This window comes from Meleagris gallopavo, chromosome 19 (genome assembly GCF_000146605.3).
Source record: "Meleagris gallopavo isolate NT-WF06-2002-E0010 breed Aviagen turkey brand Nicholas breeding stock chromosome 19, Turkey_5.1, whole genome shotgun sequence".
NCBI lineage: Eukaryota > Metazoa > Chordata > Aves > Galliformes > Phasianidae > Meleagris > Meleagris gallopavo.
In genome coordinates this window covers 261,301-273,687 of record NC_015029.2, presented here as the reverse complement: position 1 = coordinate 273,687, position 12,387 = coordinate 261,301, and the positions used below count along the sequence as shown (strand labels likewise).

At 53.9% G+C, this 12,387-nt stretch overlaps 1 protein-coding gene across 2 annotated transcripts; it reads right to left on the bottom strand.

Annotated features, from left to right (window-relative positions):
* Positions 1-340: 340 nt before the first annotated feature.
* On the bottom strand, positions 341-11,243 carry SAPCD2 (suppressor APC domain containing 2). 2 transcript variants are annotated; one of them, XM_010720672.3, is made up of 8 exons: positions 10,752-11,243; positions 9,682-9,838; positions 7,689-7,822; positions 4,006-4,152; positions 3,230-3,331; positions 2,565-2,687; positions 2,052-2,126; positions 341-1,899 (listed from the first exon to the last, which is right to left on the bottom strand). In XM_010720672.3, exons 2-8 carry the CDS (start codon positions 9,725-9,727, stop codon positions 1,819-1,821), a joined length of 708 nt encoding a protein of 235 aa, XP_010718974.1. In that variant the 5' UTR covers positions 9,728-9,838; positions 10,752-11,243; the 3' UTR covers positions 341-1,818. The 2 variants fall into 2 exon arrangements, with proteins under 2 accessions (XP_010718974.1, XP_031411968.1); XM_031556108.1 differs by having other exon boundaries at positions 9,682-11,243.
* Positions 11,244-12,387: the final 1,144 nt, after the last annotated feature.

The window sequence follows — 12,387 nt, the reverse complement described above, 5'->3', positions numbered from 1 at the left end:
AAAAAAAGCAAAAAAGCATTAGATTTGTGAACTACACCAGCACCACCGGAGCAGGAGCCCCGCAGCACAGCTCCTGGAGGAACAGCCACAGGCTCCAAGGGTTGCAGGGTGTGGGTGTTTTGCACAGCAGTGAGGAAAGGCCAGGAGTGTCCCCAGCCCAACAGCACAGAGATGCCCAGATGGGAAGGGAAAGGGCATGGGAACATGACCTGGAGCACAGACCCACTGGACTCCTCAGGGCTGTGCAACCTCTGCTCACCTGCAATCCCTCCAGACAAGACAGGCAGGAACTGCAAGGCTTGCAGCAATAGATGGACTGATTCAGTCAGAGACAGAAAGATAAATTAAATAGATCACCCCACTTTATTATCCCTAAAGACATGTTACGAGGAGAGTCACTTTTTGTTAAGCCTCAGGTAAAACAGGTACCAGACACCAGAGGTGGCATCAGGACAGGGCTGGCAGGCACTGATGCCCAGGGGATAACTAACACCCTACTCCTGCAGATAAGCAATGACTCCCTTGGCCTTGCTCTTCCTCCCTCTCCTTCGCGTTCTGCTGATCCCCACTCTGGCTGCAGGTGCAAGAAAAGAGCAGGGACTGAACGTCATGCAGTGAGCTTTAGGTCAAGGTCAGGCTCAGAAAGTTGGGTGAGACAAACCACACTGGATGGGTAAAAGGATCTTCTCAGGAGTGGGCAAGGAGTTGGTCTGCACGGTTCCCAGCCTAACACAGCTGAAGCTGGCACAGCAGGGCAGGCCAACACTTTTTGCCAGTGTGTTGTGCTACAACACTGTGCCAGGAGTCTGAACACGAAACAATGCTGAGGAGAAAGGCCAGGGCTGTGCTAGGTGGGGATTCATACCGATCACCTACAAATGTACCAACAACAAGTACCAAGCCACACTGGAAAACATTGCTCAGGTCAAGCCCCATCACTGAGTTGCATGGAAAGGAGAAGGTATCCTGAGACACATCAGTCTAACATGACCCATGCTTACACCACCACGCAAAGCTGCCATTTCTCCACTAGGAGATGTGCAAAAGAAAGAGACCATCAGCCTCTTCTCCATCACCCACATTCAGTTAAACAAGAAAATGAGTCCTAAAGCCCCACTGTGAAATCAGGCTCATGCTGCAAGACATAAACTCTCCTTTTAAAGTCATCAAGAAAAAATATAGGTCTGGCAGTCACAAGGAAATGTTTGCCAGTTCAGGAAGATAAAGAGAGGTAGAGGTATCTGCCTCAATCTGCAAACAGCCTGAGAGAGCAGCTCAGAGGTGCAGGTTACCTGATCCAGGTCTATGGCTCAATAACTACAGGAGCCTGCAAACGTGTAAACAGCGACTATGGCATCACTACAGCAAACTGGAAAGGGTTATCCCAGGAGGAGCACCAGCTCAGGCATTGCTCTAGCCCAGTTTGGTTCGACTAGCGGGCAGAACACAGGCAGCAGGGAGGAACTAGGCACGCCCCCGTTACAGATTTTCAATCCTGTTCTCTGACAGAGGGACAAGCAGCAGACAGGATGCCCTTCAGTGGCCAGGCTTGCCTGGGAATGCCAGATGGAATGTTAAAGATGCAGTATCTTTTTCTAAAAGCAGCCAGAATTCAGCCTAGGTGAGGCCTAGGGTACAGCAGCTCTCCCCATTCACACAGTAAGGGCAGCAACTGTTTCCACTCGACACACTGGGGGTTAGAAGGTGGGGGAGCAGTCAACTGCAGTCAGTTTTGAACAGGAGCAGCTTGTGAGCAGCACTGCCAGTCATGTGCAGCAGCATGGCAGGGAGGGGACTCCCGAGGCCTGCCCAAGCAGATCAGGGAAGCACTGTCCTCAGCTTCTTCCCACAGAAACACCACGGGCAGTTCCAGGCCTCCACAGGCCTCGAGATGAACACCTGGAGCAATGGATAGAAGGGTTTTAGGGCAAGAGCCCCAGCCCCACCAACCCCCTGGAGAAGCTCAATATGGGGCCAGGAGTGCTGGGAGACACGTGCTAGATGAAGGTGGAGTCCAGCTGGCTCATTTCGTGATTGCTGCGGGCACGTGCCTCAAAGAGCTGCTTGATCAAAGCAGATTTCTCCTGTTCCAGCTGGGTGATGCGTTCACTCTTGTCAGTCACTTCCTGAAAGAGGAGATAAATGCTGCTCAGAGCTCTGTGCTGTGCTGAGGCCTCCGTGACCTGGGCCAGGCCCAGCTGCTCCATGCCCCCTGCAAACTACTTCTGACATCTGCAGATGTCAGAACATAAACCCTGCACAGAGCCTACCCAGGCAGGGGCATCCTTAGCATCTGCACCCTCTTGTGGTCTTCGTTTGTCACAGTCTTTTCCCTACCGCAGGGCCAATGAAGTCCACATCCATGGTCCCATACGCAGCAAACAGCCCAAGCCCATCACATGAGGGGCATTCAGTTGTGAGAAGGAAGGGCTCAAAGTGCAGCCCGTGGCCCATCTCCACGATGACCAAAGTTGGCCAAGCTGAAGGATCACTTTCCACAGCCACATATGCTTTCTCCAATGGTCCCCTCTCTTAGCATTCTCCTCCCCATCATCCCTGCTCACCTTCGTGAGAAGCCGGTTTTGCTCCTTCAGCATGTTGATGGCTTGCTGGGAGCCTGCTGAGGCTGGGGACACTGCAGGGGCAGTGGGGGTCAGCCTGCTCAGCGCTGAGGTGGAGTTCCCTGGCTGCGGAGAGGATGAAGGGAAAGAATGAGACAACGACCTTCTGGTGGCCCTCCTCAACCTGCCTCTGAAGCCAGGTTTCTGTGGCACAAGGGAACTAGTGGGTTGGGTGCTGAGAGAAACCCAGCACAGGATTAAGATCCACCAGCACAGGCCAATGCAGAGTCTCTAGCAAGGTTATTCCAGAGTAGTGTAGACAGAAGTGGAAGCACTCCTTGCAGCACATCCTGCTCCTGCAAGGAGCCCATGCAGCAGCTGGCGTCCAGGACAGTCAGTTCTGACAGGACTGACTCAGCACCTCAGCAGGATCCTTTCCCTGTTTGCATGCAAAGATCTGCACCTCCAGGATTAGGTTTCCATATGCCTTGAGCATCCTCCAGCCCAGACAAGATGCACTTCCCTCTTGACCCATCTTGGCAACAGAGCCACAGCCTCTCCACAGCCCAGGGAAGCTCTGGCAGCCCCTATGCCAGCTTGGCTGCCAGCATGAGGGCAGGCCGCTGGCTCACACAAGGGACTGCAAGCCGCTAACTTATTGTTCTCACCTTGCCCACAGCTGACAAGAGGTCACCCAGGCAGCGGTTCACCTCCTGCAGCTTTGGGATCAGTCGTCCCAGGTGGCTCTGGCTGCCATCAGGAAGGAAGTCCTGGCAGATGGGGAGAAAGGGTCCAGGTGTTACTTCAGTGCCAGCTTCCAGGGAACCACGCTGCGCAGTGAGGAGCCCACACAAGCCTTGTGATGCACACGCATTTAGATGCCATAGGATGCATATTGCCTCACAGCACAGCCAGCATGAGGGCCAAGGCTGTGGTTGCTCTGTCAGGCTGGGATCCTGATCCTGTGTGCAGCATGGCAGGACATGAGTAGGGCTGGCTAGCTGTGCTGAGGGTGCATGCTGCCTCAGATCCCTCTCAGCAGGCCCAAGGGAGAGCCCCGTGGCTGGCATGTGTGCAGCAGAACATCCCAGACAGTGGGAAAGGGTCAGCTCTTTTTTTTTTTTTTTTTTTTTTTGCACTTGGGAAAGCAACTGCCACGTGGCCAGGCCTGATCCCTTCCTTGCAATGATGTCTCAGCTCTGCATCAAGTGGGTGGATAAACAGAGAACAGAGGGATATGCTTGCTGCCTCTCCCCCTCTTCTGCTGGGGGGGGGCTGCTCCAATTCCCCCCACCCATCTGGGATCCCCAGGCCAAAAATGCAGGCACACAAAAACAGCATAGCAAGGCCAATGCCAGGTGAAACAAGATGTCCCAGCCCAGTTCTTCTAGCCCACAGATTCTCCCAAGCTGATGCGCACCACCAGAACAAGCCCCAGACTCACAGTGCTGGTTTTGTTTTTCCCCAAAAGCCTCTGGCGTTCTTGCATGAAGTGGATGTGCTGGTGGTACCACTCACGGGCACGCTCAACCATCTCCAGACCCTGAAGAAGGAAATCCTTCTCCTGTTCCAGCTCCTTCATATGCTTCAGCTGCAGAACAGAGCACAGACATGTTACTCTCTCCTTACCCAGTCCAAGCCAAACGTTCAGAGAAGCACTGCCTGGTCAGTTCCCATCTGAACGCCCCTAGGAGCAATGTAACCTAGGCCCCTTTCTGCAGCCCAGCCCAAGGAGCTGTCTTTTTCATGAGGCACAAAGAAATTTGGTTACTGGCAGCTGTGGCAGCCCCTCTTGCCACAAGCAGCTGCAGAGGAGTTGGGTGACGGCCACTGGCTGATCCTGACTTGGGGTACGTTCTCCAATTTGGAAGAGCAACAGCAACAGTCAAAGGGCCATCAGGTCATCTCTATTTTCCTGGCCAGGGAACCAGGCCTGCTCCCCATCAGCTCTCACTACAGAAACAGGTTTCTCTGCTTTGTCATTTATCTGAGCACATGCTAAGAACAGGGCCTGCAGCCACTCCTCAGGCCGCGCACTCCTGTAAGTAGCAGCAACTCACACTGCTGTCAGGAAGCAACCACGTCACCTGCACAGAGCAGAAGCCTGGGCAAAACCTACTTACCCAGCCCTCTGCTTTCCCCTTTGCTTCACTGCCTGAAGCATCTCTGAGCTGAGCAAAGCATGCCTTTCTGCTGACTGGTTCTGCTTAGCCTTCAGGTTCGAGCTCCAGAGCCATCTGCAGAGGGACTAGGTGTGTTCAGGTGTCAGGGGGAGGCTACAAGAGTACCTGAAGCTCTTGCCCTCAGGCCCAGCTCAGGCTCCCACCAGCACCCCCTCTCCATTGGCCCCTTGGCACTGCACTGCCACCAAGAAGTCACAGAGCTGGCAAGAGGAGTCTGTTTCCCTTGGAACAGAGCATCCTCAGCACAGCAAACCATCAGCCCTTGCCCAGCAAGCCTGTGCCTTCCCCCCCAACCTCCTCCTCCAGAGCTGTGCCTCCCACTCACATCCTTGCATCTGCTCAGAGGAAAAGAGGCCAAGAGCAGCCGCAGCCCTCCCCTCAGCAAGCAGCCACCTGCCCTTTCTGCCACAATGCCACCTGAGCTCCACTGCCTGTGGCACAGACTGGGCACCAGGAGCTGCCCCCATGGAGGGCAGGCTGCTCTCCCCATGCCCAAAGAGAGTCAAGCGGTGAGCCTGGAACTTCTCCTGCCATCTGGAGGGAGACTCAGCTTAGAAGTGACCCAGGCAGACCCAGCTCCAGCAGACAGACAAGGATGTACCAAACATTCCTCAAGGATGGCAGCACTTCCCTGTCCCCAACTCCACACCGGAAGGCCCACAGCTGTCACACACCTGCCTCCCCATAACACCAGGGCTGTTCTTGCTCCCTCCACTCCTGGAAATGCTGTTGACAATACAGCAGCAACACACACACAGGATCAGACAGACAGATGGGGGGAACATACCCATAGGAAGAACCGCAGAGCCTTGGTACTGCACAGGCTGTTGCTGAGGGGCACAAAGAAGGTGCTGTATGTGGCAAGGACCTCCATCCAGCTCTGGCTGCAGCCTGTGACTGCCTGTCCCATCCTGATCCCACCTGACTTGCTGGTCAGCAAGGAGATGGGAGGAAGGGGCAGCAACCCACTGAGCTGGGGAACATCAGGCAGTTCAGCTGGCTGCAGGGACAGATGACATCTCCCTAGGGGCAGTGGGATGGGATACAGCATCTCGGGCAGAGCCAGAACAGGGAGGTGGAGTGGGCACAGCAGGTCTTGGTTGGTGCTGCCTATGGTAGAAGGGGAGGGGAGAGGGAGCCATGCCCTGAGCTGCCCACAAATTGAAGTGCTCAGTCTCTCACAGGCCTCCTCCCAACTACCCTAAGGCCACGGGGAAATGGGGCCAATCAATAGACTCATTGAAAAAAGAACAAGAAAAAACACCATCTGAGCAAACATTAGCTGTCCATCTTAAATCCCTGGGCTGCAGCACAGCCCCCAAACCTCTGCCTTGCTGATCAAGATTAACAGGTCCTACTGTACTCATGGGCTGCCAAGTGGACATCAGTCCCTTCCACTCCCACTCCTCTGGAAACGGAGAAAATTAGCTGTGCGCCCTGAATCTGAAGGGCCCAGCATCTTCCACCAGGGATGATGGAAGCATAGCCAGGCAAGAGCACTGTCCTGCACACAGACTCACTCCTTGCTAGATTCAAACCTGCTCCAACTGTCTCTGCATACTCAAATGTGGAACTGACACCCAAACGTTTGTGCCCTGGTGCTGGGGAAGGCTTCTCACCCCTACAGGAGAGTGCCAGGCATCTCATCTCTGAGAGGAGGAACACAAAGGCAGTGCAGCACTTGGATATAAAGGGGATGGAGGAAAGAAATGTGGGACACCTGACTCCCATATCCCCCATGGCAACTAAGCAGTGTGGTGAAACAAAGGTAAGAGCAACACTCTCAGCTGAAACGGAAGGAGAGAACTGGTCCTTTACATTGCTGTAAGTCCAGCAGACCTCTTCCCACATGTGCGTAATCCTACCTTCCCAGGGAGGTCAGGCCAGGCCAGGCAACAGAGCATGTTATATTTCCCAAAGCCAGGCGATGCTGCAGTCAATGCCGCACAAGGACAGTCCATGCAGCCTGCCTCTGGCCCAGACCAGGCAGCGAGTGACACCAGGGTGCAAAAAGGGGAAGTGCAGATGTGAGAGATGCAGCCTTGCCAGCAGCTCCTGAGCCACGAGACAAAGCAAAGAAAGTTGGACGATCATTCAATCTACAGACAAGGTCCTGGCTCTCTTCCCAGTCAAATTTTGCTTGAGCTTTTGGGCAATATGCCCAGTCAGCTTATACATTCCATTTGGGAGCAGCACAGATCCCTTGGTCTGGGTAACCTGATCTAAGCCTCTCCACTTAGCAATAGAGAGAGAAGCAGATCTCTTGGTTCCAGGCTTCCCAGCCAAATTCAGTTCAGATTTGTCTGCAAAAAATCTCTCAGGAGCCATGAGGATCAGCACACTAGAGCCCTGACCTACATCATCTGGCAGAGGTCGCAGCGCAAGGCCCTTCCCCCATGCTCTGTCCACATTCTGGTGGAAGGGAAGCATGCAGTGCTGGCTCTGGCTGCTCAGGGTCCTCAGGCTGCAGCAGAGCATGCCTCAGCACCACTAGTCACCAGCACAGCGCACACGTGACTTCTGCTGGAGTGCTTGAAAGGCCCAGAGACCGACCTACCGAGACCATTGCAGCACTGCGGCCCCCTCCTAACACTGCAAGGTAAACTTTTGCCTCTCCCAGCCCAAGCTTTTGCCCATGGAGAATGTATGACTGCACAAGTGCCAACTCCATTGAGTGACCTGGCTCTTGGAAATACATACCTCCTCCTTCCCCTGCACATTTCAAGAAGCAGAATACCTTGGAAGTAACTGCAAGGACATCATGTACACTAACAAAGCTTTGTAACAGAAACACCAGGATCTTCTTGACATCCAAAGATCCTACAACTCCCATGTGGAAGGTGGGTGGGACAGAGCAATAGCCCACAGCGCTCATATCAGCAGCGAGGGACCTCTGCAATACCCTCACTTGGGGCAGCACTCCACAACAGGGCTGTTCTCTTACCATGCCAAAGTCCACACCATTGGCAATAGTGTGTCTCCGGTGTTCTGCACGTCCCCTCTGATGTCTCCGAATGTCTCCAGGGCCTGCGTGGCCACCCTCTCCCTGGGACTGCCCAGCAGACTTAACATCAATACCTGTAACAGAAGAAAGCATAAGGCACCAGCTGCCTGCAACAGAAGCCTCCCGCTGCCCCTCCAAGGGGCTGTCTGAATGGCACTCCTGCAAGCCGGCCAGGCAGGGAGCAGCTGAGCAAGCATCAGCCACGGCATCTGCTAAAAATCTTTGTACAGGCAAGACAGACCTCAGTAATATCTCACTTGGTTGTGCCAGGCATGCAAGTGCCCTCTGTAGTCATCTTCTGAATAAAGCAGGCAGCCTCCAGGCAGTGCTGCTTCAGTCTCAGCACAACAAACCACCAGCGACACCGCCTGCCCTGGCTCTGTCCTCACAGGACCCCTGACTCCCATTCAGGCAGCACAGGCTCTGCAGGGCACTCATCTCCTCCTGAAGGCAGCTGTGTGGCTGAGCCCATCACCAAACAGGTGCTCCCACAGGCCATTTGCACCAGCAGCAGCAGCAGCCTGGCAGCATCAGAGAGCAGCTCCATCTCTGGACACATCGCAGCTCTCACAAGGAGCTTGCTCTGGAAGTGGCTACAAAGAGCAGACTAGCTCATTACAGGGCAAACACTTTCCTTCCCCACCCATATATGTGTTTTTTGTCCAAGGTTTGTTGTTGACCAGAAGCCCCATGCCTATGGTCTTAACACACAGAAAATCTGGCTCCGGGGTTTCCAAAATTTTATTAAAATCCTAACATCCTATTTATCAAAAAGCTGATCTACTACAAACACACGACACTGGTCCAAATCCACACGTAACCTATTTTTGTAGATTAAGTTCAGGCTGCCAGGTTTTGAGCAGGATCAGACGCCTCCTGTCAGCACTGGATGACTGTGTGCAGAAGCAGGTATGGGCTGAGCACCTGCAGCTGCCCAAGTCAGCACATCCCCTGTGCTGCACACCCTGCCAGAAAGGCAGCCCTGCAGCCATGTCCAAGCCAGCTCAGCTCTGTGTTTTTGGACATGCTGTCAGAGCACCACCCTGCTGCTGAGCACCACGGCGCCAAGGCACCCAGGGGTGCAGCCAGCACCCTCTGCTAACATGCCTGGGCAGCAGGCGTGCTACTCTCCCTTCTTGCTCCAGGCTCCTGCCAAGTGTCCAGCAGAGCCTGCCTTGTGCTCATCCTCTCACTCCTGCAGCTCCCTCTGTTCTCTGGTCACAGCTTTTTGCTTTCTTGAAGGGTTTCTTCGTTAATCCAAACAAGAATCAGAAAATAGTAGCAGGGAGGCAGGCAAGGGAAAGCAGGCAGCAACGCAGCTGCAGGACACTCCCTGTGCCTGCTGCCCACATACCTCCCAGGCACCCCCACCCACTGCAATCCTCTCTGACCAGCCGCGCACATGCAGTGTGCTCTGTAGCGCTGGCAGGCAGAAGCAACAGAAGCACTAAGCAGGGTGTGAGGTCTGCCCAGTTCTCAGCGGGACATGCAGATGCAAAGGGCACAGGATATGGGGCAGGAGAAGCGAGCCGAGGCTGCAGGAGTCACCTCTCACCTGGAAGATGAGGCCAGCTCACAGGAGGGAGCTGAGAGGCAGCAAGATGGGAGACCTGCACAACTGTGAGGACGTCTATGCTGCCAGCACCTATCAGTTCAGCAACAGGAGTGGAAGTGGCACACAGCAGCAACCAGCAACACCCCAGCAGCGGTACAGCTGCACGCTCACCTCACTTAAACCATTACTTTGCTACTTGGAAAGGTACCAGAGTGACGCACAAGAAGTCCTGCTGCTGGCACACCATAGCATCCAACTTCTCTTGCCATCAAGGGCTCCAGCACAGACAGGTCTCTACCATCTCACTTAACATAAAGTCTGATATTACTCACTTATCTGTTTTACCAGATACCTTTGGTTTCAAACACCCATATCTACCTGGGAGGAACAGCCAAGCCAGCATGACCAGCACAACTGAGCACATGTTCTCCTGAACCTGCAGCACAACCTGAATGGGAAGTGGAAGGATAGTCTCAAAACCAAGTCCAATAAGCGGAATGCCAAAGCAAAGCCAGGAAGAAACCTGTGGGAAGAGCTGCAAATGGAAAAAATACGTTAAAACTTTTTGCTGTTGTTTGCTGAAGCACCTCTATTGAGCCTGTGTAGTATGATAAAAGTACAGAGCCCAGATTTGGAGTGAACCTCTGATAAGAAGGTGCTCCCTGGTCAAAGAGCAGAGCTCCACACACCTGAGTTATCAATGCAGTGGTAAAACTGAACCCTTGCTAACAACTCGGGATCGGCTCCTCTTGGGCACAGGGCCACCTCCCAGTGGGGACCCCTGCTGGGCACACACTCAGCCCTCAGCACACAGCGACTTCCCAGACACCTGGCAGCTGTTCTTCATGCTTGGCAGCGGCCTGGGCAACAACTGCTGCCTGCAAAGCATCCTGCTCCTTCCTGCTGGTGCCAGGCAGCTTCTAGAGCCAGGCCACTCTGGCTGTGCTGGAGGAGGCAGTGCCCAGGAGCACCACCCTAGGCACAGCACAGACCATCCAGCACCTTCATTTCCCCCGCTCCCAGAAGGGACAAAAGCTTTCCCATTGGAAACCATAGGGGTAAAGACCCCAAACACCGAGACACTTGGATACTGCTGTGAGAGGCAAGCTAAGAGCCAGCAGTGGGAAGCTGTCACAGTGACTCCTCTGCTTTCAGCCTCATTTTCCCTCCTTTTCCCAACAGATGCTGGGGGCTCCCAGGTGCTGTGGCTGCACCCAGGCTATGGCTGTGACCTGGGTCAGGAAGCAGAGGTGGGAAGCGTGCTGCAAAAAGCTCCCCCCCCCAGAAGCACAGACAGGGAGAACTCCCTCAAAGTCTTTGATGACTACGAGCACTGATCACCACCTCCCCACTCTTGGACAAAGTTCTCCCAAGAGCCACATCATGCAGCCAGAGCCTTGGAACAGCCTTGAGCCCAAACTCTGCAATCTAACCAAGCTGAGGCTTACTGGACCCCCAGCAGCTCCGGACCAACAGCACCAGGCATGTCTCTCTTCAGTCAGCTGAGAGCCAGGGTCTTGCTGTGCTGAGGCCTGACTCCTTCCCAGCCAGCTGGAAAGAGCATCCAAAGCTCCACTTCATGCTAGGAAAGCCCTCTATGGTACAAAGCATCACTGGAGCAGGCACGTGGGATCAGGAACTAAAAGAGAGAAGATAACTCTGAGTTATAACTGTCACTGAGCTGCTGAATCAACCTGGAATTTGGGCCTGTTGCCAGAAAGTTGCCCTGCTTTTAGGGAAACTGGCAGCAAGGGCTGAGACCTGCAGCCTCTGGACATCAACAAAACAGCTGCCTACAATGCAATGATCCTCAGGAATCAGAAAGTTATGCTCTGCAGTACTCATCTGCTCTGTCTCAGCTAGTGGAGAGCTTTCAATATGATTATTTAATCAAGGAGGATTTTACTTCTCCCCTCAGGTTTTTCCAGATTTAGACTCTTAATGCTAAAAACAAAAAACACCAAAAACAACCAAACCAAAAAAAAAAAAAACCCCCAAAACCCAAGCCTGCTTAATAATATTCCCCTGGGAGAAATTCCTGTGATTTACCTGGAGGCAAAATGGAAAGCAGAGCACCTCTGGGACATTTAACATTTCTTCTCCACCCTGCAGAAGGGACAGGGAAGGAAAGGGTGGAGAAGGGAAGGCAAACCAGCCTGGGCACCTTTCCGAGGTAAAGAAAGGCATTGTGCTCAAGTGTTGAAACAGCAAAACACCAAGTTCTCACACAGAGCTCCGTGTCAGGAGACCTCAAAGCACTGCACAAGAGCAGCCAGGAGGTCCTGTAGTCCTTATGGCATTTCCTTCACACTAGCAGCAAGGCAAGAGGTCGGTGAAGCAGTCTTCCCAGTGGAAAGGGGAGGTGCCGGGAGCAGTGCTCACCCTCTCCTGACTTTGTCAGCCCCAAAATCCCACTGGTCTGTCAAACCATCAAGGAACACGTACAGCCAGCTGTCCAGCTGACTGAACGGCTCACACCAGAGTCTCCCAGCCACCATGCTAAGGCAAGGAAGGATGCAGATGCCCTGTGGGGGGTTCTATGCCAGCCTACAGCCACACAGGACGGACGGCACGACCTGTTGACAGCTCTGTGAGCCATAGCAGGAGCAGATTGTCACAGTGGACCCGGATCCTGGGGAAGGGCCCGGGGGCAGTGCTGAGTGCTGCTGGGCTCTGGCACCGACCGGCAGCAGCTCATTTCTCCATCACAGCGCCCAGCAGCTCCTGCTGAGGATCGGATCCACCCCACGGGGAGGTCACCTACAGACTCGGTGCCAGAGGACAACTCCGGACATGTTACTGCAAAGCCCTTAATTCTTCTTGTCACCACTATAAACAGACAAGCACCCACACGAGGAGAAGTGCAAAGGGAAGAACGAGCCTGGGAAAAGAGCAGGATTTGCAAACAGCACGATTTGCAAACAGCGCGCTCTCCATTCCGGTTTATCTAGAGCTCGAAACAAAGCTCACAGAAGCCAAAATAAAAAGCAGCGGCGACTCCTCAGAGTTCCACACCAGGCCCGGGGGAAGAATTTGCCGTTGTTTTAAATGCCAAAGGAAGAACAGGTCGGTGCCGCCTGGGAA